The following is a 27369-nucleotide window of genomic DNA, read 5'->3' on the forward strand; positions in this document are numbered from 1 at the left end:
TGTTACCTAAAGAAATGCTAACATTTCAGTTAACTTACTCTAATAGTATGAGAATTCAGTATTGAAATAATATCCAAATATGCTGTGGGAGGTGTCTTCTTTTGAATGAGAAATAAATGGAGATCCTGATCCCCAGTTCTCTTTAAAGACCTCACAGCACTTCACAGAAAACTAGAAGTATTAATTCAAGTGTCTAGCAAAATTTCAAATTTGGCCATTACATTCTGCTCATCTAAAAATACCCATTCAGTGTCTGAGTTTTATACAACATTCTTAATTTTCTGTCCTGAACTGCTGTGTACCATTACAATGTATTGTTTAATAGCTGCCATCATTTAAAGAACAAGTGGCCACATTTAAGTGGTAGGTTAAAGATATATATATAGCTTATATATCTTTCTGTCAGTACTTTTGGGATCGTTCTACAAGAAAGGCAAGGGATAAATTTAAATTGCTATTATACATCCATCCTCGTTTCTGTGGATTGTCTCTTCATTGTTCTTTATATAAAGTTAGTTTGATTGTGCCAGGTATCTGTGAATTATAGGTTGTAAAGAGATTCCATTAAGCATAGTCTGTGAGAACATGATTTCAGACTTCTGCAATGCAAATTTTTATTCAGCACTCAGGTTTGCTTTCAATGGATTGTAAATATATACTACTTGCATCATCAGTCATAAGCGTTGCTATTGATCTTCCGATTTCATGATACTGTGGTGCCTTGCCAGCTGGACCCAGTAACAGAAACAAGAACCTGTAGGAAAAGTTAGATAGGAGAGGAGACCAGGAGAGCTGAGTTATTTCACCTTAAGCCTTTTGTAAAAAGCCAACTGCTCAAATCAAATCTGAGGCTACTTCTTCATATCAAATATTAGAATTCATAATTTGTAGGCTCATTTTGGTACTGATAAAATGATGTTTCAGCTACACAAATATAACACAAAGATTTAAACTGATGTAATTTTGGAACCATTTCCTGTGAAAAATTAAAGCAGTGTTGCTGTTTTTTAAAAAGAAATGTTCAAAACCAGGTAATTCAGTTAGAAGACTATTGTAAAGATTAGTAGTATGTAATATTTATATTGAAAGCCATTAAGTTTAATTTTCCACACTGTCCTTGTAAGAAAATCTCCAGACAAGTTCCTTGAAGAAACTGCAATTGCATTTTAGATATAAAACCAAACCAAACATTCACAGGTTTTACCCTTCTCCAACAATAACCCAATGAACATATTTTTTCTCTGATGGCAGCTCTAAATGAATTTGGTGAAAACATGCATCAAATGATTTAGCCCTATTGTGTCTGGGAGTGTGCAGCATAAATTAGTTCATAAAAAATTATCTTGAAAATCATTTCACAATCATCAGATTAGTCACATTTTGTCTACCAAATGTATTTAATTTTCAATTTATCAAACTGCTTTCAACATTAAGTCCCAGCAGACACATTCAATTACGAACAAAAATATTAACCTGCCCTCCCCTGGGGGCCTCAGAATACTAGTGCAGGCAGATCCAACATACACTTCCTGTGCCAGTGAAGGTGAATTTTATCCTCAGAGATAAACACCAAAGTATTGAAAATTTTTCCCTTAAAGCCATACCATTGGTAGCAACTGGAGAAGAGAAGGATTATACCCAACCTTCACTTTGCACTTCCTAGCCATTAGAAAAAGAAAGGTGTAAATGTATTTCACTTTGGTATCAGATTTGCAAAAACTAGCATCCGTATTCACAGGTAAATACATATTAGAATGTGCACTCTAGATATCAGATGATCAAATAAGTTTCCCACACTTTAGTTGTGTTTTCACAATAGAGCACTCTACACAGAGTACACATACACCTCTACACCGATATAACGCAACCCGATATAACATGAATTCGAATATAACACAGTAAAGCAGTGCTGGGGCGGGGGGGGGGGGGGAGAGAGAGACATGGCACACTCCAGCAGATCAAAGCAAGTTCGATATAACACGATTTCACCTATGACGCAGTAAGATTCTTTGGCTCCCAAGGACAGCGTTATATCAGGGTAGAGGTGTACTTCAAGACTCAGACTACGTCTACACTACCCGCCGTATCGGCGAGTAGCGATCGATTTTTCAGGGATCGATATATCGCGTCTCATCTAGACGCGATATATCGATCCCCGAACGCGCTTCTATCGATTCTGGAACTCCACCGCCCCGAACGGCGGTGGCGGCGTCGATATGGAGAGCCCCGGACATCGATCCCACGCCGTGAGGACGGGTAAGTTATCGATATAAGATACTTCGACTTCAGCTACGTTATTCACGTAGCTGAAGTTGCGTATCTTATATCGATTTTTCCCCTTAGTGTAGACCAGCCCCTAATGGATTATATCCATTGTCATGTTAACATGTGGGAGAGGAGGAACGTACGTCTTCTTAGTCACACAGTTAAAACGGTGTAAGAAAAGGACCGGCAGCTCTGAGATCCATCCTTCCCAAACCCACCTGGATTGTCAGTTTCAAACTTCATAAACAGTTATAAAGATATCATCATCAAATGATTTTTTTTTTAAAGTTTTGGGAGGAGGTTTAAATGGCCCTCATTACACAAATTTGCAACAATTGCTTGCCATGCAAGACAGATTTAAGACAGTAAGACAGTTACTGTCCAAATGAGTTCACAATCTAAACTCTGATCTCTGCTCTGCTTGAACACTGAAGTGCTGTTACTTTATTGTGTGGGTAAATGCATGTTATTCAAGGATTTCTTTACCGTGTAGGAACAGGAACCTCTGTGAGACCTGAAAGAAGCACAGCAGGGGACAGTCTCACAAAAGCAATGATTGGTCTTTCCAAAAAATCTACTTCTCCCACCAACACATTTGATGCTTCTGCTCCTGTGGGAATTTTCCTCATGAAGTTCATATCAACCTATTATATAGAGATGAAACAATTGCTTATTTCTTTACAATTCTTATTGATAATTCTACAAAGAATTTTTAAAAACTAAGAAGAGCATTGACTGTTTAACTCTTGTTTTGATGAAAACAATATAAATGCAAATGAAATATTTCACATGTACAGGAACAGAAAAGATAAGCATATGATGTGTATAAAATATGTCTGTCAGCAGTATTTTATTAGTACATTTATTTTATTGTTACAAGTTATAACTACTAAAACGTTTCAGCTACATAATCACTTTTCCACAGTAACTTCTCAGGACAGAAATATTTTCTCTGTGGTAGGTGACATTACTTGACAGCAAATCGACAAAACAATAACTAAGGAGGGTTCCTGTAATTATACACAGTTTCCAGAATTTAGTTATTTTAACATTTTATAAATGTTATTTTAAATATTTTTAAAGGAATGAATAGGTTTAATATAATTTTCATTCACAAAAAATAAACAGCTGAAATAGAATAAAGAAACTTACATTTCTGCATATAATTACAGAGGAACATTACAAAACTGTACAGCACATGAACTCTTTAGTTTACAAACAGTTACACAAAAGGCACAAGAAACTAACACTAGTTACGTTGTTATCTAGAAAACTTACAGCTGGCCTCTTGAGTCCCACACCAAGTGTGCCACAACTACAGTGCCAGGAGGCTGACTCCTGCCCAACAGGAGACAAGGCAGGTGTACAGAAGGACAGGCCAAGCAAAAATATAAAAACTGTGACAGAGTAGGAATAAATGGCACCTGCCATGATCAGATGAGAACTACTATTTAAAATTAGCTTTGCTTCAGCACAATTATAAAATTTAATTTGACAAACAGTTTATTACAATCTTTTACTGTACAGATTACACTGAACAGGTGAATTTTGTAGTAAGAACCATAGTGATTCTTATAGCCCAAAACATCTAAGCTACAGAAGATGGGAGAGGTTAACAGTAGTACACAAGGTTTGCTTCCAGAAGTAACACAACTAATGCTCTTTACCCTTAAGATTTCCATGGCTTTTACAGAATAATTCATAAAAGCCCTTTTTCTGAAAAGGGGTCTTAAGTCTCTAAAGTAAGAAAAACAGAAATTCACAAAACTTAAGCTACTTTATATGCAAAACCACCCAGAACGCTCCTGTTTTGTAAAAACTTTTGCAGTGTATCTGACCTGAAAATATTATGTATTGCTCAATCAGCAAGTACAGTGGCTTTTTATGTCAAGTTACAGGAAATACTGCACATGTGAAGTGGCAAAATTATCTAACAATACTAAATCCAGATGTACTGCAAAAGTAGCCAAAACATTTAATGGCTAATTAATTTTAATCTATACTGCATTCTGATACTGCTGTAGTTAACCCAAATTACGGTAAAAATAACAACCAGTTTGGCTACCATACTGTTACATGGCCCTACTTATTATAATTGAGAAAATATGTAATGTCATTTACCTTACTGAAATCAACAGTGCTGTTTTCTCTGCTTCCTCCTGTTCCATTACCTTTAACATCTCCACTTTTTCCAGCATCCAAATTTCCAGGTGCTGACTGCGGAGATGCTAGAAGCCCTAGATTTAAACAAAATACACATTTTCAAAATGGAGTTCACAGCAAATGGACCAATCAAGACACACACTATGCAAGAACTCAATGTGGCAGCTTGCTAAAAGCGAATGTGCAAGTTAATAAACAAAAGTGCCTCATATTAGTACCACAAATTCAACATAAACAAGTTATTTTATTCTGGAAAACAATTAAAGTTTGTTTAAAATAGTTAAAAATCAGATGTTGCCTAAATGGTGGCCATTTACAAAACAGTTTAGAAAAGAAAACTAGAGTGACTTTTGGGGAAGAAGACAAATGTAAAAATTTTAATCCTCACCACCAATGCTTGTGTACAGAACCTACCTGATAGAGGTTACACACTCATAAATTTGAAAGCCCTAGAATTAAAACCAAAAACCAAAAACATACCCACCATACAATTTAATGCATTATCTGAAGTGGATATTTGATTAAAAAAAACTGAGACTCAGGTTTTGACCATATCAGGGTTAAGACACTAGTGGTCAACCAAACTAGTGCAACTCTCTGGGTAAACTTATGTAAATGATCATATACATCAGTGAAGCTTAACCTGGTTTGAAGCAGTTTACCCTATCTATGCTATGGCCTGGCTACACTACGATTTAGGCATTCTGTTTGAAATAATCTAGTATAGACACAGCAACATATATTTTATAGGGCTGTCAATTAATCGCAGTTAACTCACGCGATTAACTCAAAAAAATTAATCGCAACTTAAAAAAATTAATCGCAATCAATTGCACTTCTAACAATAGATTACCAATTGAAATTTATTAAAATATTTGTGGATGTTTTTCTACATTTTCAATATTGATTTCAATTACAACACAGAATACTAAGTGTACAGTACTCACTTTATATATTATTTTTATTACAAATATATGCACTGTAAAAATGATAAAAATAGTATTTTTCAATTCACCTCATACAAGTACTGAAGTGCAATCTCTTTATCTTGAAAGTGTAACTTACAAATGCAGAATTTTTTTGGTTACCATAACTGCACTCAAAAAAAAACAAAAAAAACCGTAAAGCTTTAGAGCCTACAAGTCCACTCAGTCGTACATCTTATTCTGCTAATCGCTAAGGTTGGGTCTACATTGGGGTGGGTGGGAGGTCGACCTAAGATACGCAACTTCAGCTACACAAATAGTGTAGCTGAAGTCGGCGTATCTTAGGTCAATTTACCTGACCATGAGGACGGCAGCGAGTCGACCGCTGCTGCTCTCCCGTCGACTCCGCTTTCGCCTCTCACCGCGGTGGAGTTCCGGAGTCGACAGCAGAGCAATCAGGGATCGATTTTATCTCGTCTACACTAGATGCGATAAATCGATCCCCAATAGATTGATCACATAGTGTAGACATACCCTAAGACAAACAAGTTTGTTTACATTGACGGGAGATACTGCTGCCTGCTTCTTATTTACAATCTCACCTGAAAGTTCTAACAGGGGTTCGCACTGCACTTTTGTAGCCAGTGTTGCAAGGTTTTACATGCCAGTTATGCTAAACATTTGTATGCCCCTTCATGTTTCGGCCATCATTCCAGAGGCAATGCTTCCATGCTGATGATGCTCGTTAAAAAAATAGTGTGTCAACTAAATTTGTGACTGTACTCCTTCGGGGGGAGCATTATGCATCTCCTGCTCTGTTTTACCTGCATTCTGCATATATTTCATGTTATAGCAGACTTGGATGATGACCCAGCACATGTTCATTTTAAGAACACTTTCACAGCAGATTTAACAAAATGCAAAGACGGTACCAATGTGAGATTTCTAAAAATAGCTACAGCACTTGACCCAAAGCTTAAGAATCTGAAGTGCCATCCAAAATCTGAGAGGGACGAGGTGTGGAGCATGCTTTTAAAAGTCTTAAAAGAGCAACACTCTGATGTGGAAACTAAAGAACTCAAACCACCAAAAAAAGAAAATCAACCTTCTGCTGATGGCATCTGAGTCTGAGTCAGATGCTGAAAATGAACATGCATCAGTCCGCACTGCTTTGGATTGTTATCAAGCAGAACCCATCATCAGCATGAAAGCATGTCCTCCGGAATGGTGGTTGAAGCATGAAGGGACATATGAATCTTTAGCACATCTGGCACGTAAATATCTTGCGACGCCAGCTACAACAGTGCCATGCGAATGCCTATTCTCACTTTCAGGTGACATTGTAAACAAAAAGCAGGCAGCACTATCTCCTGCAGATTGTAACCAACCTTGTTTGTCTGGGTGATTGGCTGACCAAGAAGTAGGACTGAGTGGACTTGTAGGCTCTAAAGCAGGGGTTGGCAACCTTTCAGAAGTAGTGTGCTGAATCTTCATTTATTCACTGTAATTTAAGGTTCTGCGTGCCAGTAATACATTTTAACATTTTTAGAAAGTCTCTTTCTATAGGTCTATAATATATAACTAAACTATTGTTGTATGTAAAGTAAATAAGGCTTTTAAAATGTTTAAGAAGCTTCATTTAAAATTAAATTAAAATGCAGAACCCCCCGGACTGGTGTCCAGGACTCAGGCAGTGTGAGTGCCACTGAAAATCAGCTTGCGTGCCACCTTCGGCACCCGTGCCATAGGTTGCCTACCCCTGCTCTAAAGTTACACATTGTTTTATTTTTGAATGCCTTTTTTGAACATAATTCTACATTTATAAGTTCAACTTTCATGATAAAGAGATTGCACTACAGTACTTGTAGGTGGATTGAAAAAAAAATTTTTGTTTACAGTGCAAATATCTGTAATAAAAAATAAAGTGAGCACTGTACGCTTTGTATTGTTGTAATTGAAATTAATATATTTGAAAATGTAGTAAGCATCCAAAACGATTTAAATAAATGGTATTCTATTGTTGTTTAATCACGCAGTAAATTTTTTTTTAAATCGTGCTTAATTTTTTTAATCACTTGACAGCTCTAATATTTTAACATATGCTAAACTGAATGAGTTAAAGCTGAGCCTTCCCTCTAGGCTTTAACTCAACCATCTTATGCCACACATTAAAGTATACATTGCCCTGCCTATACAATAAACACATTAGAATGCATTAGCTAATATGTTCTAACATCACACCTTTCAGTCTCAGTCTAGCCAAGGCCTAAGGCTTTGACTAAACTAGAAAAAGCTTTGGAGTATAAATAGTTCATGTTAGCTAAGCCTGATCTAAACACAACCATTTGCCTCGTCAAGACAGGCCTAAACTCCTTATAAGTTTATCATTTGGCATTTTTAACTGTTTCACTTTTTTTCAGACAGCTGAATTCTAGAAATCTGATCCTATATAGCTATTCCAAAGAAGAGTCAGAACCAAAAGTTCTATCATCATTTAGTGATAAGACTGCAATTTTCATTCTTCCATTTTATAAGCATTTAAGACGATCTAATAAAATAAAAACAACGATATTAAATAGGCTTTAATTTTCTTTGTGAAACCTATACTATGCTAGCAATTAACTACTACCATAAATGCCAATCTCAGCCAACTAAAATGGCAAAATCACATTCCTCCCTTTTGCTCTGCAATATATATTATTCACCAAAAAGGAGATAACCCATAAACCCGTCAATCCAATCCATGAATCTGCTACACCACATTTAGAATAAAACTCTGTTTTTTAGCGAGAGTTTATAAAACTGAAACAGGAATGCAATATATCTGCTACGTGGAGTAAATAGGAAGTCTACATCTTAGTACATAAGAGGAAAAAACAAAACATGTTCAGATAAATACAGAAAGGCCAAATTCATGCCCTCTTCACTTTTTGCTCCTAGCACAATAATGTAAAATAATGTAAGAAGTGTAAGTTGTGAAAGATGTGCAATTATGTGTCATTTTTCATCTGTATTCCAACCATTTCAACAATGCCCCAATGCAGATTATTCATGGCAAGAGATCAATTAATCCCTAAATCTGAGGATGCATAGCAGGGTAGGAGGAAAGTGGGGGGAATAATCTCACAGGCGACACTCTTGTCCTATCCAGAGTATCTGTAATATGTACATTCTGTGGTGTTCAGGGTGAGAGCAAGGGACAAAAGGTACTTGGCTGCAACTTTCCCAAGTTCACAGAACTGGTACCCTGAATTTGATCCACTCAGGTTCATACATAAACAGTAACTGTAAATTGCCATTTTGCCCATTTCTCAGTTTTGGCATTAGGATAATATTGATCTTTTTATGACTGAAGTCAGAATTTCTCCAACTGTTTACAGCCCAGGTTCAAAAACTCTTAGTGCTAATATAGAAATCCTTATCTCATTCAAATCCAAAGGATTATTAGCTTTTGCTTTCTCACAATCTTACTAAAATTACGGATTCCAGCATTCTAAAGTTGCAACAAAAATGGAAGCATTTCCATAAAATTTTTCATAGTTTTTCCTGCTGTTTTTAAATCAACCAGTGCTAGAAAATACATAATAAAAATAAATTGGTTTCTTGTGGCTTAAGCAACATAATGAAATTATGCTGCATTCACAAATGATATCACAAGCTCAATACTGAAGAGTCCATCAGCACATCTACATACATTTTCCTCTATTTAAAAAAAAAATTGTTTGGGCTCAAATGTCTCAAATTATTTGCCGAGGACCAAGTGTTTCTCTTAAGTTTAATTTATATTTTGTTTACAGTAGAACCTCAGCATTACTAACACCTCAGGAATGGAGGTTGTTAGTAAATCTGAAATGTTCGTAACTCTGAACAAAACGTTATGGTTGTTCTTTCAAAAGTTTACAGTTGCACACTGACTTAATACAGCTTTAAAATATTACTATGCAGCAGAAAAATGCTGCTTTCTCTTTTGTGTACTTCCAGTTCCAAATGAGGTGTGTGGTTGACTGGTCAGTTGGTTACTCTGGTGTTTGTAATTCTGAGGTAATTAGGTATTTCCAATTCAAAAGGACTCTAGTAGAAATCATAATAGAAAACAGTCCTTTCACTAACAGCATAAATATGATTCTCTTGGTAGACATTTACTGCACTGTAATTATATTTGTAAGAGTGACATCTGTTGTATCTCATTGGTTATTTTCCAAGTTCTGGATCCTATTTCTCAGACTTTTGATAAGATGAGATTAATTCAACTAACCTCCCTAATGGATCAGGTTTTCCTTCCAGCAACCCGTCCTCATTCTCTTTATTTAAATAGCTTAACTAAAAGCTGAAACTTAATTCCTCACAATGTTTAATTTTGAATTCCCTTTGTTTCATGGTTTAAATTGCTCACTTAGGAGTTAGTCTGCACTCCTTACTCAGGCAAGATTCCTGATAGGTTCCTTATCGTGGTTTTGTTTTAATGTCAGATTGATTTACTTTTACAAAGTACTTTTACAAAGTTAAAGTAAATGACAATGAGTTTAAGTTCTTAATTGGTCTGTGAAGAGGCAGAGCTATTATGCAGCTCAACTATACTTTGACACACTGAACACTATATGATATCTATGTATCTAGCTACACATATAAATAAATCATATCTATATTGTAGCCCTAAGGATTAATCTGCTGGTCTGTATAAATATCTTTCTTATAAATTTAAGTATTTGATGTAATAGGCTTATAGATTTATATTAAGAATAAGTGGCTGTAATGCAAGAGACCTACAGGTCGAACATCCTGTATGACGCTAAGGCAACTTTAGCACATTTTGGGACCCTTACTCAGAAAAGTAATAATAGACAAAATACCTATGCAGATGTCTGGAGACCAATAACAGTAAAGGGTGGAAAAGGGGGATTTTTGCCACAAATCTAACAAGTACACCACAAATGCGTACATACTTGTCATTCATACGCACACACATACTGGCCTATGGGGCAAATGTACCCTAACATTTCCGTGGGGGAAAGATGAAATTTGGGCATAGGAGGAAGGAATTCTGACTAATGCCCTACATAAAAGGTGAGACAGCTCACCATTAGACAGGCAATTCTACCCATCTATCTGCTCCTGTCTACTCTTCATTGCCTCCACCTTCCACTACGTATCGATGTTACCCATCTACGACAGCTATTAACTATTAAGAGGCCGTAGTATTATTTCTTTTCAAAACTAAGTGAAAAGGGATTTAATCTCCCTTATATTTTATTTTAGTTAAAGCATATAGCATATAGAGTTAAATTAGAAAGCAAACAACTTTGCAGTAACTTCCTCTGCCAGAGGTGTGAAAACACCCAAGGTGCTGCTGCACCAGAGTGTGAGTATTAATCAAGTTTGCATAAATCATAAATATATATCTTAAAGAACTGTGATATTTGTAACTCTGTAATCCTGAACTGTTTTACCATTTGCTTACCATTTTATTGATTTTAATAAAAAGGTCTATATGACTATATTTGTCTCAGTGTAAGCTCCTGTCATAACCCCAAAGTTCCTTTTATAAACTCTATGAAGACTGATTCAGGACGAACTTTATCTTCTGATCAAATATATTGGCGAGCCAAACCCATACTAATTAATATCCAATAATTATTATTAATATTAATTAAAAATTAATTAATCAAATAAAATTAAAATTAAGTGGATAAATTATATCAACACTACTAACACACCCCAAATCAGGCTACAATATATGCTCTTATCCAGCCTATAAGACCATCTGGTATTCTGGGGCACACAATCAAAAAAACTGAATGAAAAGCCCTGTTGATACAGCTTCTCAAATACTGCATCAGACTGTTGAACCAGGTCACTGTCCTGCCTTAAATTGTTTTCCAGCCCCCAGCCCTCATTCTGGTGATGGAGTTCTCCCATGCAATCTCCATTTGTGAGGAAACAATTCCTGTCTCTCTCTCCCCCAATCTATTAGCTCTAGCCCAATAACAGCTCTCCCACATAGAAAACACTTGCCCTTTGTTTTCCAGGCTGTCAGATACAAAAACATTCATTTATCCCCATGCTGGAATATTGAGGGAAACAATGAGCATGCCCAGACCCTTTCTTGATGTCATCATGAAAAGCAGATTCACCAATTCCACTCTGTGGAAGGGGATTCCTGGTATAGCTAAGTAAGGTACTTCCAATGGGGAAGAATCCCACAAGATATGGAGCAGCTTCTATAGAGGTTCCACAGACTCTGTGACAGAGGCAATTTGAGGTTGGATAAAGGCCTAACTAGTAATTCTTCTCTGTCTTCTTACAAAATCTATCTAAAAGAAATACCAAATTATAGTTTGTTTTTTTTAACTTTTTCCTTATTCAGACTTCATTCATTATTGGACTTAATTCAGTACTAGACTCATGGACTGCTGATGGAAAAAGGAGGTCCCAATTGTTAAAAGAAGAAATCAAGAAGCTTTCCGCCTCGATCTCCGCCTCAGTGAGAAGAGATCAACATCAAGTTAAGAAAAGACATTGATATCACAGTGTAAATCGGAGCTGCTTTAGGCATTGAGTTGGACTCAGCTATATCTTCCATGCTAACTGTCCTACCATAACTGCATGCATGTATATCAAATCCTACACAGTGAATTATTTATTTTTAAAGAGAGTTTAATTCTAGACTTCCTAAAGAAATTAAACTTTCAAGATGTCTAACATTCAAGATGTGTTTTCCTGGCATTACGCAGCCTGTTAAAGAAGCAAAGAATTGGATGAGTTTTTCCAGAAGAAATACTTGTAGGTTTGCAATTATTACAATTATTTTAGTAAATGATCGGATGCTAAGGAATTGCAGGGCAAAACTATTCTAAATTAGCTAAGTGTTAAAAACATAAATTGTATCTATTAAACTTAAAATAAAATGAATACTAGAGCAAAAAACCGTCAAAGCCTCAAATACAAATATTTGCCTGTTCACTTATTTTTGTTGTCCACAGCTATTCATAAGAAGTTTGCATTCCTCTCTCATTTACCAGCAGAGCCAAAGATGGTTATTTTAGTATTTATTTTGACTATTTCTGCCCCCGTTCTGTGGAATTCAGTAGTTCCAAAGCATGAACATTTCTGAAACACTGGTTCTGAATTGCCTTTTCATAGGAGAAACACTGATGGTACAAGAAAACTTGAAAAGCTAAACATTAAACTTAAGAAATTACTGTAATATTTAATTTGTGAAAGAGAATGCTTTGATGCATGATTGAGTTGTTAGGAGCTAGTGTCTGCACTACAAAGAACAAATTGAAATGGAAAAAGTAATATTTCTCCACCTTATACACCAACTCACGTTTGGGTTATTTCTAAAAATCCCATATATATTAAGCTTCTGAATAACCTAGAACAAGGGACAGAAAAACAAGATATCAGACACTAGAAACTACCTCAGGGAATATCTTCTAAAGACTGGCCCAAAGAAGGTATAGCTAGCTAGTCCCTAAAGCTTAGAATGGACATGCAACAGCCAACAAGGTTGTAGCCCTTCATGTCTGTAGAGGGAAAATCTGCACTGCCATGCCCTTCCATAGTGGAATGGGCTCCAATTCCCTTTTGACAATGGAACCCAAAGACAAAAATCGGTTTTCCATTATTCATTCCATGAACCTCCAATCAAAGTGGTTTTGGAACAAACTGATGAATTAAAAACAGTAACAGTCACCAGGATCAGATGGTATTCACCCAAATATGAAACTGCAGAACTACTAACTGTGGTGTGTAACCTATCACTTGAATCAGCCTCTGTACCAGATGGACTTGAGGATAGCTAATGTAACACCAAATTTTTAAAAAGCCTCCAGAGGCGATCCTGGCAATTATAGGCCAATAAGCATAACACCAGTACAAGGCAACCTGGCTGAAACTATAGTAAAGAACAGAATTCAGACACATAGATGAACACGACTTGTTGGGGATGTTGGCACAGCTTTTGTAAAGGGAAATCATGTCTCATCAATCTACCAGAATTCTTTGAGGGGGTCAACAAACATTGGTCAAGGGTGATCCAGTGCATATAGTGCACTTGGTCTTTCAGAAAGCCTTTGACAAGGTCGCTCACCAAAGGCTCTTAAGCAAAGTAAGCAGTCGTGATAAGAGGGATGGTCCTCTCATGGATCAGTAACTGGTTAAAAAACAGGAAACAAAGGGTAGGAATAAATGGCCATTTTTCAGAATGGACAGGGGTAAATAGTGGGGTCACCCAAGGATCTGTACTGGGAACAGTGCTATTCAACATATCCATGAATGATCTGGAAAAAGTGATAAACAGTGAGGTGGCAAAGTTTGCAGACGATATAAGTTTATTCAAGATAGTTAAGTCCAAAGCTGACTGCGAAGAGAACGGGATCTTACAAAAACTAGGTGACAGGGCAACAAAATGGCAGATGAAATTCAATGTTGATAAATGCAAAATAATGCACATTGGTAAAAAATCCCAACTATACAAAGTGATGGGGTCTAAATTAGCTGTTACCACTCAAGGAAGATCTTGGGGTTACTGAGGATAGTTCTCTTAAGACAGTCACTCAATGTGAAACAGCAGTTAAAAAAGCTAGCAGACCGTTAGGAACCATTAGGAAAGGGATAGATAATAAGACAGAAAATATACCACCACTATATAAATCCATGGTATGCCCACACCTTGAATACTACCTGTAGTTCTAGTTGCCCAATCTCAAAAAACCACACACACACAAACTGAAAAGAAGTGCAGAGAATGACAAGAAAAATGATTACGGGCATGGAACAGCTTCCATATGAGGAGAAGTTAAAAAGAACTGGACTGTTCTGCATGGAAAAGAGATGATTGTGGGGGGAGGGGAGATATGATAGAGGTCTATAAAATCATGAATGGTGTGGAGAAAGTGAACAAGGTATAACACACAAACTGGGGTCACCCAATGAAATTAATAGGCAGCAGGTTTAAAACAAACAGAAGGAAGTACACGCACACTGCACAGCCAACCTGTGGAACTCACTGCCAGGGGATGCTGGGAAGGGCAAAACTATAACTGGGTTCAAAAAAGAATCAGATAAGTTGGAGGATAGGTGCATCAATGGTTATTAGCCAAGATGGTCAGGGACACAACCCCGTGCCCTGGGTGTCCCTAAGCCTCTGACTGCCAGATACTGGGACTGGACAACAGGAGATGAATCGCTCAATAATTGCCCTGTTCTGTTCATTCCCTCTGAAGCATCTAGCATTGACCACTGTCAGAAGACGGGATACAGGACCAGATTGACCCTTGGTCTGACCCAGTACGGCCATTCTTATGTTCTTAAGAAAGACTCCAGACCAGTGGTAGCCCATGGACCAGAGTTTGAGAGACTCTTCTCAAGGGCATCTCTATGTTAATATTGGATTTTTGGGGGTCCAGAAAACCAAAGAATCCACTTCTAAACAATGGATCAGACAAAAAGAGACCAGAGTATATACAGCCAGAGGAATTGGGAGATCATCCTCTTCAGATTTCTCTTTTATAAATATGGGGATACATCTCCTTGAAGCTTAGAATCAATTTAAGATTGACTTGGATTCAGCTGGAGAACTTTATCTTCATTTGTCTCTCTCAGGTTCTACAGTACTGTGTATGGCATTTTGTCTCTCTCAATAGAGAAGAGATACCAAAGTGAAGGCTGTGGTCTTTAGTGCAGAGCCATTAACCATATCCAGTTGTTTAATGCTTGCAGAGTCATCCTCCTCCATGAAAAATATAAGATCATCCTTGGATTTGAGGGGGAGAATGATCTTTATATGAACATTCTGCTCATTAAGAGTGTTTTTATATATTAAGGAGGCAGGGGACAAGATTTCTTTTCGTTTATGAAGGGAGGAAAGGCCTTGTTCAGTGACTCAGAGCACTGGTGCTAGGACAGATTTAGCACTAATTACTCTCTGAAGCATAATATATTCACTACCCTTAGGTGGAAAATGAGGAAAAGCAGAAAACCAGGGCACTTGACACTGATTACTCCATCCACCACATGCCTCTTAAACTTCCTGCTCCTTGTTACCCTGAACCTGGGCCTGTATTAGAGATGGATAGATAGCGTTGGCTGGGCCAGGATCACTCACCTCAGGTCTGGCCAGGTAATGGGATGGATCTGTTTTTTCAAGATGCCCAGAGACAAAGGGCTTGTGCTAGATAGCCAGTCTGGTTGGAGGGTCGTATCTGTCTCCCAATTTCTCTTACTGGATAATAAGAAAGAACACCAAGGAGATTGTGCCTGGGGGTTAAATATTTGAGTTACAGCAGTCCAAATCCACACAAATGGAGATCAGTTTCAGAATGGTGAGAATGAGCAGTTTCATGTTTTGAACATTTTCTGTTCTTCCTGGTAAGGTGTTCAGTCATTTTCAAAAAAAAAAAAAAAAAAAAAGGAAAGCACTTGGAGGCAAAGAGAAAAGTGACCTCTACAAACAATTATACGTTAATTAGAAAAACTGCCAAAATCTTCAGCTTCCAATTGGCTCTAATGCTAAGAAATGACTGAAAAACTCAAATGTTATGAATCAATTGCTGGGATAAAAAACAAACGCTTACTCAACATATTAATAAGGCATTTTCAGAGGAATATTGTTCTCTTATATCCAGTGTTTTTATATGTATTATGCTTTTTACACGAGCTAAACAGCCTCAAAGTGTTTCACGGACCGATAACAAAAAAGAACTGCAGCTGTTACTAGGTTTCCTTTAGTTAATTTACAATACTCAGCAAATTAAAAAAAACCCAAACACTCTGCTTGTTCCCTCAACAGTCATTAAGCATCTGACACTGTGATAATGCACCACTGGAAAATTCACTGGCACCAATTATGGAAATGCTGGATGTGTCAGTTTTAAGGTACACTACTTCTGTTCATAACCGTTCTGAGATTTTTATAATATAAACTTAAGCTAAAGCCTAACAAAGTATTTAAAACCGAAATCCATCATGGCACAAACACACAACTGACTAAATTACTACCCCAACTCTGTAACTGTAACCCTTGTTTCTTCCTGTCCCTACCGTCTTTCATTTCTATCCACATGTTGTAACATGTCTGATTTAGACTATAAATACTTCAGAGCATGTCCCATGTCTTTAAACCACATACCACATTTAAGGACTAACTTAATATCTTCATTTACATGGATTCGAGGTGAGTAAAAGGAAAAGGCCACCATTTTTGACATCTTGCCTATTTAAAGACAATTTTATTTAAAAATTGCTTATTTTTAAAACAAAAACACAAACATTACTTTTTAATCAAATAAAAAAGGTTAAGTATGAAAAATTCTATTTTTCATTGCTTCAAGGAGTTAAAATGCAATTATAAATAGGTGAACTTGAACAATGTTTGTGTTAATTTTTTTAAGAGTAAAAATCTTTGGAATAGATCTATTATGCTGAATAAGAAACAATCACACTTCAGAAGAAATAAAACATGCAGACAGAGGTAACAGTTATAAATAATACTCATTTATGCCCAAGCCAAGTGCTCAACATTGCAATGCAAGTGATCCAGATTCAGATAGCATCACACATGGACAGTTTTAAGTTTGGATAATTGCCTGGTATGTCAATATTATCCTCTCTCTTCTTTTCCTGAACTTCTAAGTCCTCCTCAGGTGGATGGATTATTACTGTGGGAATATCATCACTGGCAGGTGACACCAGCAGTTCCTTGCCCTGAAGCGGACTTGGCTGGGAACTTGTGGTTGCCAGGCGGCCGCTGCTAGGACTGGAGGGTGGTGTGTTTTGAGGGGTAGGTAGTGGGGTTGTACATCTTGAATCTGCCGGGGTTCCAGCTCTTGAAGAAGGAAGAAGGTAATGGAGAAGAAGGGACAAACGTTTTTCTCCTTTCAGGGAAATATTTGAAGCAGAGAGACCTGTTCGCAAAGAGTGGTGGGAGGCTGAAAGGCCTTCCCCTGAGATAAAACAAATAAATGAAACACAATGAAGTTTACAGCAGGGAAACAGGCTTTTTAAAAAAAGACAAATTATGCATGTACATCACATCCATGCAGGTGAGATAAGAGTTAAGCAAGATGCAAGAGTGAATCAGATTTTTAGATATTAGAAAAGTCAGCAGGTACCTTACTGACAAGTACCAATTAGCACATAATGGGAATTTAAGAGAAAAGGATATGGCCAGTAACTGATTAAAAAAGGTCCAATAAGAATTTAGCATATGATCATAAAATATTGACATCTAAAATAATTGTTTCCACTAGATGTTAAAAAGGAAAAAAAATCAAGTTCGGATATTACTACATATCATTCGTACTGGAAGCTTTCTACTAGGCTAAGACATAATGCTACTGTGACAATGTCAGGTGAGGAGATTTTGAAGCATTTGTACCACAAATTAAATATAATTATTTGGCCTGCTGGGAGAGCTTGTGCAAATCATCTTACTTCTCTATGCCTCAGTCTCCCCATCTGTGAAATGGGGATAATGAAACTCTTTGTAAAGCACTACATAAAAACTTGTAAAGGGAAGGAAGGAAATAGTTAATATTTAATATTTCAGTAAAACTTATTGTCGAGGACAAAGGACGGTGTCAGGTTTCCAAGTTAAAAATAACCTACCAAATCTAACCTGAAGGAGAATATCTTAAATCATTGGCACTCACTAACATTTGGTCAGGGACCAAATTTCAATCCATCAGCACTAAAGGGTGTAGTCCAACTGACACCACTCCTGTCAGTTATTTGTACATAGCATAAGATGCTATCATATTTAGAGCTCGCCAAAACTTAATGTTGACATTTTACAATTCATTTTCATTACATATCAGAATGAAAACACATTTTCAGAATTTTCCATGAAATAGAAGTTTTATTTGGGGAAAAAAAATCAAAATCTTCATTTAAAAACAAAAAAAAAGTTTCAAAAATATTTTTACTTTTATAATTTTTGCATTATTTCATTACAGTTTTGTAATAGTGGTGGTGCATGATATGACAACATGTCAAGTCACATCACATCATAATATAACAATATAATAGCTGAAATACTCAATTTTTAAAAAAAATTAAGGGCAGCTGCTACTTAATACAGGCTGCAGCAGCCTATTTTATGTTGCTCCTTGGGGAATTCTGTGCCAAAAAACTGAAAATTCTGCATATTTGATTTGTCAAAATAACACTATATAATCATGCCAGTTTCAATTATTGTGGTAATTTATTTCAAAATGCCTGTCAGAAACTGTCTGTAACAATACAGACACACACACAAAAAAATTGTAGAGAATTAAAGAAACCCCTACAACAACACAGTTCCTGTTTCTCTGCCACCTCCCCCGCCCCTCCCCCTCACCTCAGAGTTCAGTTGCAGGGTGCCCTCTCTCAGCCCAGATACCCGCACCCCTTGCCCCCCCTCCACCCAGAGCCCAGCTGTGGCGCACCACCCAGCTCAGACACTCACACCCTTACCCCACAGAGCCCAGTCACTCCCCCCAGTCCAGACACTTGACCCTCCCCGCCAAGAGCCCAGCCATGCCCCCCCCCCATTCCAAACACTTGCATCCCCTACCCTCCCAGAGCCAAGGAATCCAGCGGGAGAAACAGCCTGATGCTGCGTCCCAGGTTTGTATGGAGTTTCCTGCATGATGCCTCCTTCCTTCAGAGTGTGCCATGAAATGCAGCTGCCGGGAAACATTCAGCTACATCCCCTTCCCCGTGGCAGTCTCTTCTATTTGCCAGCTAGGGAGCTGGGCTCTGCCGGGTCCAGCAGCCCCCTAGTGGCAACCAGCAGCTCTGCAGCCCATTTCAGTAGAGGAGAAAAGGAAATCCTGCACGGAACATTAATTCTGCACAAATTCTGCATTGCGCAGGTGTACAGAATTCCCTGAGGAGTATTATGTTCTAGATCAAAGTGTCTCCTGCTTGTGCTGTAGTGAAATATACAAGTGTAAAATTATACTACTCCTCGGTCTCTTATTACAATCTCATTCATCTACTTAACCTCAGGTTTCTCCAAATCTCTCTCAGTCTCTCACCCTTGCCACACAATGTAGTCTCTCTTTATCTTCTTGTTTCCCCACTATTCTAAGATGGAGAATAGAGTCACCATCCTTCCCTCAGAGACAAGTTTCTAATGGGTGCCTGTTCTTCCCTACCAGGGAAAAAGATTCTAAACAGTTCACCCCACTATTTCCCTTAGGAAAGGGGGGTGAGGGAAGAGCATCTCTAGAGAAGACTGACTGCAACTCCCCAAACCTACATGAGTACATGCATAATGATTGGTGTTCCGTTTCAGACAGAGCAAGAGTATGATGGATTTTGCTAAAGACCTGGAGGTGAACACATCTCTCTCTCTCTCTCTCTCATATATATTATACCATCAGGCAGGTACCAAAAAACACAGATGCATTCAGTATTATCACATGCATATAAAATGTATAAGGAGGACGAACATACTGAACAATCCTAACATTCTTTTGGGGGATGGAGAGGTAGTGTCCACAAGTATACAGGAAAAACTCAATTTTAGAGGGTTTACCTGAAGAGTGCATTCTACAGAATGAATTTTATTGAAAATTATTTCATTTTCAGTATTAAAGATTTGAAATTAGTCTCTAGTGCACTGCTGCTTCGGTAGCAAATTAGACAGATAAAGCCCAATGTTCTATTTTGCATGTTGTAATTAAGAATCCAATGTAGTCCATAATGTGAAAAGCAACTTAATTTGTTTTCAAGACCAGGAAGATATCTTACATAGGTATTAAATTCTCTGAATACTATTTTCTAGGGATGCAGATGTATGGATTGGGCATGTGTTAGTTAGACTTGGCAAGTTTCAATACACATACTGAAAAAAGTATCAGTTATTCGTTGCAACTGAAGTCTTCACAATCAGTTCAAAGTTTAGGACCATTTTCTTCCTTTTAGAAACCAAGACATCCTGGCAAAAAACTGTTTTTACTATGTGCTGACATCAGATACTGTCCAGTTTTTCCTAATCCTCAGTGTACATTAGGAAACTAGCTAAAAGATCTCTATGGCACAGATCAAACTCAGCACACACTAGCACTTAAAACAACCCAAGTACATGTTCCAAGGCAACAGACATATCACATCTTGCACCAGAATGGTCAAGAACCCAAGTACTTTATTTTAAGGAGAGACATTAATCAGGCTCTGTGATGGGCCCAATACTTCAGTCCTTACTAGGCCAAAGCTCTCAAGTCAACCAGTAGATGTCGAGGCTGATGTGACTGGAAATCCGAAACAGAAGATGGAGAACTCTGGGGGGAAGGCAGAGGCCATAAAGGAAGAATAAAAGGTAAGACAGGCTGTCCTGGAGGGGTAATGTTTGAACCTAGGAATTGAGTACCTGGAAGAAATGCACCAGGATGCCAGAGTGGTCAGAAATTAATTATCAGCAGGAGACATGGTATATCTTGTGAAGATGTTTTTTACCTAGGTTCTACTATACTAAACAAACCTTAGCTAGAAGTAGTTTATTATTTTTAATTAAAAAAAAATAGACTCCCTTTTTGGACAACTATGCGAAAGCAAAACTCAAGTAAGATGAACACAATTAATACGAAATAAAAATTAAAAGTTTCACTGATCATTAAGACCATGATTAAGTCTCAAACAATAAAGGAGACTGAACTGGAAGCTTAATCCGGTAGTCAGACTCCTGGATGCACATGAAGCTTTGCCTGGCTGAGGTAATAGGATGACTTTAAACCTTCCAAAAATATAGAATTAATTGAAGCATATCCTGTGAAAGTGTTATGACCAACTGAAAATATTGCTGGGGTAGAGAAAATGCTGTTTATATACCTCATAACTAGGGCTCTATGTCCGTCCCAGAGGTCGCAGAAGTCACGGATTCCGTGACTTTCTGTGACCTTCATGACTTCTGCAGTGGCCAGTGCGACTGGCCCAGGGACAGTCCCCCTCCCTCCCCCCCACTAAAAATACCCATGACTAAATCATAGCCTTATTCATAACAGACAACTAAACCATACTATAGCATAAATGAAAACAGTAAGTCAAGACATCATAGTGGTTACAAGGAGCAAAACAAGACTTTACACATGCAAAACATAAGTAAATGTCCAAACTCCACAAAAGAACCACCACACAACTTTTACATACCAAGGAGGACTCACAAAATGTATCCACTATTATCTTCTGACTTCTCCCTCCTCTCCCATGTTAATATATTATTTGCATCGGGTTAGAATAAATTAGATGTTACAACTTATCTCACCATTTCGTTCAAGCAAGTGAGGGTCAGAATGTTTCTTGCCTATATCTGCAAAAGACCGAACCAGGGGTATCCTACTGCTGAATTTCTTCTCGTTCTGATGATGGTGTCTCTTGAGGAGAGCTTCTCTGACATGCTCTCTTATGGACTCATCCAGCTGACCAGAAGCAATCATGTTGTCCAACACCATATCTATCATGAGAAAAATACTTAAATCAAATCTAAGTTAAATATATGCATTCCCAACACCACCACATTAACTCAGATCTGAAAAATCAGTAAAACTAATTCATGAAGAATCTTCAAGTTTATTTTCTTTGGCAAACTGTGCATCTAGATCCACTAAAAAGAAACAGCCAAGAATATTGCGGGCCAACAGTTCAAATCTACGCATTTTGAACAAACGTTTCTTTGGATCACTAAACAGTATTCTTTCCAAAATACACAGCATTTTAAAATACAAGGCCTATAGGAATAAATAGATTGTTTACCACTTAAAATATTATTTATCTTTATTTCAACTTCCTACTTACTACAGCCTTCATTACAAAAAGCAGGTGTGTATTCTTTTTTTAAGTTGCCCTAAACGTCAAGATTCCTTATGGTGCTTTCCATTTCACACTTTTGCAAAGAGTGAAGATGACACGTAAACTGTGGCAAAACTGGTCAATTTGCAAAATTTGGGTGGGTTTTTCGATATTTTTAAATCACATGAAAATGTATGATCAGCCATGTTTCCAAAATACCTTAGATATAAACTGAGGAATGAAAATCTGCCTATATGGCTGTGTAAAACAGAAACCAGCATTTTCTTTTACTGACTAGTTTAAAGAATCTTGAAAGATTTCTAGGCCAACATCTTAAGTTGCACAAACTCAGTAACACAAGACTTACCTGGAAGAAATTTGTATGAATCTGTTTATATAAAGACCTTTGTGTTACATTTTACCATTTCTAATAATGGTATTGAGATCCCTAGTAAGGTTAAGAACTTACATTGATATAGTACCTGTTGTATTAAAAGAGGATATAATGCCTTCCAAATAAAATAAACTATGCAGGGATCATTTTATCTATCTGCAGTCTCCTCCGAAGATAAACACAATTACAGCTTTACAGCACATAACACCACACACAGCAATCTATACTGGTTAAGACAGGAAGTCAAGTATATGTATCTAATTGAAAATGAAAAAGAATTGAGGTAGGCAAAATATAATTACAGAAGACATTGGGTTAACATTGTAGCTTTTATAAGAAAGTTCCCTGGGATCTTTAAAATGCCCACAATGTCTGAAATTTTAGTAATATTGTGATGCTTTGATACTCAGATGAAGTGAGTCCTGTAATGTTGTTTAAAAAAAAATGTCTTTAGGATATTCTATACATGTATCTGTTCCTCTTTCAGAGGAAACAAAGATTAACTAATATATTATTCCTACATGAAAATCCACTGCCATAGAATATTGCCCTGAAGATCCTATTTAATAAATCTGTTTTAGCAAATCTAGATTAGACAAGTAATTCATCTTAAATTTTATTTATTTATACATCTAAACTGTGGAACCCATTGCCACAGGATGTCACTAAGGCCAAAAAATTAGCAAGGTTCAAAAAGGGATTGGACATTTATATGAACAACAAGAATATCCAGCCAGCATTATAATAGATGATGATGATGATGATAAATTGGAAGAGATTAAACCTCATGATTCAAAGTTTAAACCAATCTCTAACTACTAGAGATTAAGAGGTTTTTTGTACCTTTCTCCAAAACATCTGGTGTTGGCCACTGTCAGACAAAAAACTGGACTAGACGGACCACAGGTCTGATCCAGTATGGCAATTCTTGTGAACCTATTTGTGATCTGATATTTCTTGGTCTTAGTTTTATTCATCTAAATCTGCCCAACCAGACTGCCCCTTACACAGGAAATGTTAGGTTTTGTGTGCACGTGTTGGATAGAGTGAGAGTGGCACGACCAATTTTAAAGGTACATCAAACTTAGATGAAGGATATGAAAGAATGAGCAATGGTCTAAACTGCACTGCAATTACAGCTCTGTAAACAGGAACAACCCTCACTCTGATGTACATACAGTACATACACCACATGCACACAAAATACTTTATAAGCCAAAGTTATCCCCCATCCTTTGTCTTTATTCTTAATGTATGTAACTAAGTCCTGAGACAGGACTGTATTTAGAAACAAACTTTAGTCTGAGGTGGTTGTTGCTAGGGTTTCTCTTGGCAAGATGTCCTGCCCCTCCCTATAGCTCTGCAGCCTCAGAGAGATACTCAGCCTTTTATACTTTTGAATAGGAACCAAAGAGACCCATTAAATCTGGCTGCAAGATGAGAAAACAGAACATCTTTATGCCTCCACAACAACTAGTCAAAGACTGATATCCAGTCACTGAGACCCTGCACTGGAACTGGAAAATAGACTTGTGTGTCCAAATATTGATAATATTATGCATGTCTTTCAATATCTTCTAGCTCAGCTTCTTTCAGTATTTACCAACTTTTTAAAAACCATGACAAATACATAAGATGACTTGGAAAGTAACTACAGTTATTTTGCACTAACATCACTGATAAATATAATCAGAAGAAAAAATCTGTAGGTTTTATTTACTTCAAAAGTATGTACTAAATGCTCCCACTAAATGAGCTAAGAAAAGAGCTCAATACAAAGAGCTAAAGAGTAAAATTTTCAAAAGCTCCTAAGTCACTTAGGAGATTTTGAGAATTCTACTGAAAACCCTTTGTCCCTCCCTCTTTTGGTACCCCATGATCCCGCTGGTCAGCAGTAAGTCCACTATGAGTCACAAAAATGCATCACTCAGTGAAATCACAGATACTAAGAAAATGGAATTAAGCTAGCCTAAAGGATCTTAAAATAAAAGCCACTTGCTACTGTGTGTGTGTGTGTGTGTGTGTGTGTGTGTGTGTGTGTGTGTGTGTGTGTGTGTGTGTGTGTGTGTGTGTGTGTGTGTGTGTGTACGCAAAACGTTTTCAAAGCTGTTTTTATATAATTAATTAGAGACTATTGAGGACATTTTCAACATGCTAAGTTAAATAAAGTAAGTTTTATTTCAGCTCCTCTCTTACCATTTATAAAGTGAAAGTTTAAATCAGGGGTTGGCAACCTGTGGCACGCGTGCCAAAGGTGGCACACGAGCTGATTTTTCATGGCACGCGGGGCAGGCTGAGCTGCTCAGCCTGTCGCCGCTCTGGGGTTCCCGCTGCTGGCCCCTTGCCAGCCAGGGTCCCACTCAGCACCCGCTGCTGGCCTGGGGGAAGGAACCCCAGGCTGGAAGCATGCTGAGACCCCAGCTGGCAGAAGCCGGTGGTGGAAACCCCAGAGCTCTGGTGGTCAGCTGCTCTGGGGTTCTGGCTGCTGCTGGCCCTTTGCCAGCAGGGATCCCCGCCGCAGCCCCACTCACCTTGCTTCCAGTTAGAGTTCCAGCGCAGGCCCCCTGCCAGACAGGGTCCAGGCTTCCGGTCCTGCTCAGCCCTACCAGCTGCCAGTTCCACTCACCTCAGCTGTGGATCAGGGGTTCCAGCCACTGATCTTCTGTCAGCTGGTTATCAACTTATAACTCAGAAGCCTGTTTGCAGCTTAAAGTATCTAAATAGGTGCCACCAGACATTGGAAAACTCAACAAGGAAAAGCAAGGGCAAGGATCACACTAAACTAATAAGATCTGAATTTTAATTTAATTTTAAATAAAGCTTCTGAAACATTTTGAAAACCTTGTTTACTTTACATATAACAGTAGTTTGGTTATATATTATAGACTTATAGAGGGACCTTCTAAAAAACGTTCAAATGTATTACTGGCACTCGAAGCCTTAAATTAGAGTGTATACATGAAGACTCGGCACACCACTGCTGAAAGGTTGCCGACCCCTGGTTTAAATCAAGCTGTGCAACAATGAACTGTGCTAATAGCAATAGCTAACATCAGCTGAATAGTGCTTAATAGTTTACAGCACGGTACTGTAAAAATTATCCCTTAAGTATCCTGATACATATTTACATTTCACCTGTAGAGTCTAGAAGATGCATTTGTTGTCCAATCAAAGATTAGAATAAAGACAACTTAGGGTATGTCTACACAGAAAGAAAAACCCACGGCTGGACCGTGCCAGCTGACTTGGACTCATGGGGCTCAGGCTGCAGAGCTGTTTCATTATTGCGTAGACTTCCAGGCTTGCGCTGGAGCCTGGGCTCTAAGACCCTGTGAGGTGAGAGAGTTCCATAGTTCGGGCTCCAGCCTGGAAGTCTACACAGCAACGAAACAGCCCCACAGTCCAAACCCCACGTGCATGACTCAGCTGGCATGGGCCAGCCACAGGTGTCTAGTTACTGTGGAGACAAAAACAGTATGTCCCAATGGGACTCCTCATGTGAGTGAAGTTTGCAGAATCAAATCTTAAAGACAAAGAAAACTGTCATGAATATAAAGACTAAAAGTAAACTGCTTTTGTGTTTTTCAGTCACAAACTAGTGTAAACTAGCAAAAATTAAATCTTTCAAAAACTTCAAAACAACCTGCTATCTCATCTAGTGTGTTTGCTCTCATGTCCAACATGACAGTTCCATTTAGAATACAGCTTCTCAGTTCAAAGAGACTGTGCAGAGACAGAGTTGCCACATAAGGTTTGCTCCATCGATCACCGCCATCTTCAACATCTTCTTCAAATTTTAGCCACCTGAAATATAAATATATATATTATGACATATGTACAGATTACTACTGAAGAGACTTTTTCTCTGTCCTTTCAATAGGCTGCAAAACAAAATCTAGATCCACCTGCATATATCATCTTTCATTTCTGTCCTCACCCCCTTTCAGCCCCTATGCTCCGTGCTCAATCCTTCTACCTTAACGCATCCGCTATCACCCATTCCCATACTTGACTCTGCTTTTTTTCATGCCACTTCTTATGTTTGAAACAGCCCAGATCCACAAAAGGATGTAGGTGTCACAACACTGAATGCCCCAATGCCTAACTCGTGTAGAAAATCACTGGAACAACAATGGGATTCACACAGCCTGAGTTTGGTGCCTAGTTTCCCCACACAATGCTTGCGGAGAAAAAGGGGCCTAAGATTGGAATCCACAAAAGCCAACCTGCTAGGCCGGAAACTGCCTAAGCTATCCAATGGGAAGTAGTTACAGCACCTGGGACGTGGGAGACCAAGGTTCAATTCCCCTCTCAGCCTGAGGGGAAGAAAGGATTTGAACAGGAGTCTCCCATCTCTCAGGACAGCTGTGTGGTATTCTCATGTGCCCCCCCGTTGAAGCTTTTCCATTTTGGATAAGTAGTCATGGAGCAGGTGGACTGGACCCTGGGTCTTCCAGTCACCAGATGGGTGCCCCAATATCACACTATAGAGTCACTTATTCTCATCTCTCTATCATCTTTTTCTAAAAAGTTAAATTGCTTCAATAGGAGAGACTGAGGGAGACCCACATCTGAATTCCCCGTAGCCCTGTGATTAGGGTCTTCCACATCCCAGGTGAGTGCTCTAACCACTGGGCTAACAGTTATAAGGGAGGCACTACCACCAGCTGAATTCAGAATGGGGTACAATGTGGTAGGCAAACTCAGAGCACACCGACTGGATCAGGTCCCACAGTAAAGAGAGATGGGGGAATGAATGCTTATGTATTCTGCTTTATGGATCATGCTGGGGTTTAGGTGTGAGACAGTCACCTGGGCACCTAGAGTGAGGCACCGGTATGCATGCCC

The 27369-nt window shown here is 38.1% G+C and overlaps 1 protein-coding gene across 5 annotated transcripts in view; it reads right to left on the reverse strand.

Moving 5' to 3' along the window:
* Positions 1 to 27369, reverse strand: part of SLC4A7 (solute carrier family 4 member 7) — a 173160-nt gene that overhangs the window by 44371 nt on the left and 101420 nt on the right. For 3 of the 5 annotated variants that reach the window (XM_039527059.1, XM_039527061.1, XM_039527062.1), the window contains exons 5-10: positions 26165 to 26325; positions 21604 to 21792; positions 16943 to 17299; positions 4387 to 4502; positions 2752 to 2909; positions 667 to 754 (exon numbers count right to left, since the gene is read on the reverse strand). In XM_039527059.1, coding sequence (XP_039382993.1) covers positions 667 to 754; positions 2752 to 2909; positions 4387 to 4502; positions 16943 to 17299; positions 21604 to 21792; positions 26165 to 26325 — 1069 coding nt within the window. Of the gene's footprint in view, positions 1 to 666; positions 755 to 2751; positions 2910 to 4386; positions 4503 to 16942; positions 17300 to 18909; positions 19039 to 21603; positions 21793 to 26164; positions 26326 to 27369 lie in introns of those variants that run through there. The other 2 variants (XM_039527063.1, XM_039527064.1) reach the window with 2 other exon arrangements.

Source organism: Mauremys reevesii, linkage group 2 (genome assembly GCF_016161935.1).
Source record: "Mauremys reevesii isolate NIE-2019 linkage group 2, ASM1616193v1, whole genome shotgun sequence".
Classification (NCBI taxonomy): Eukaryota; Metazoa; Chordata; order Testudines; family Geoemydidae; genus Mauremys; species Mauremys reevesii.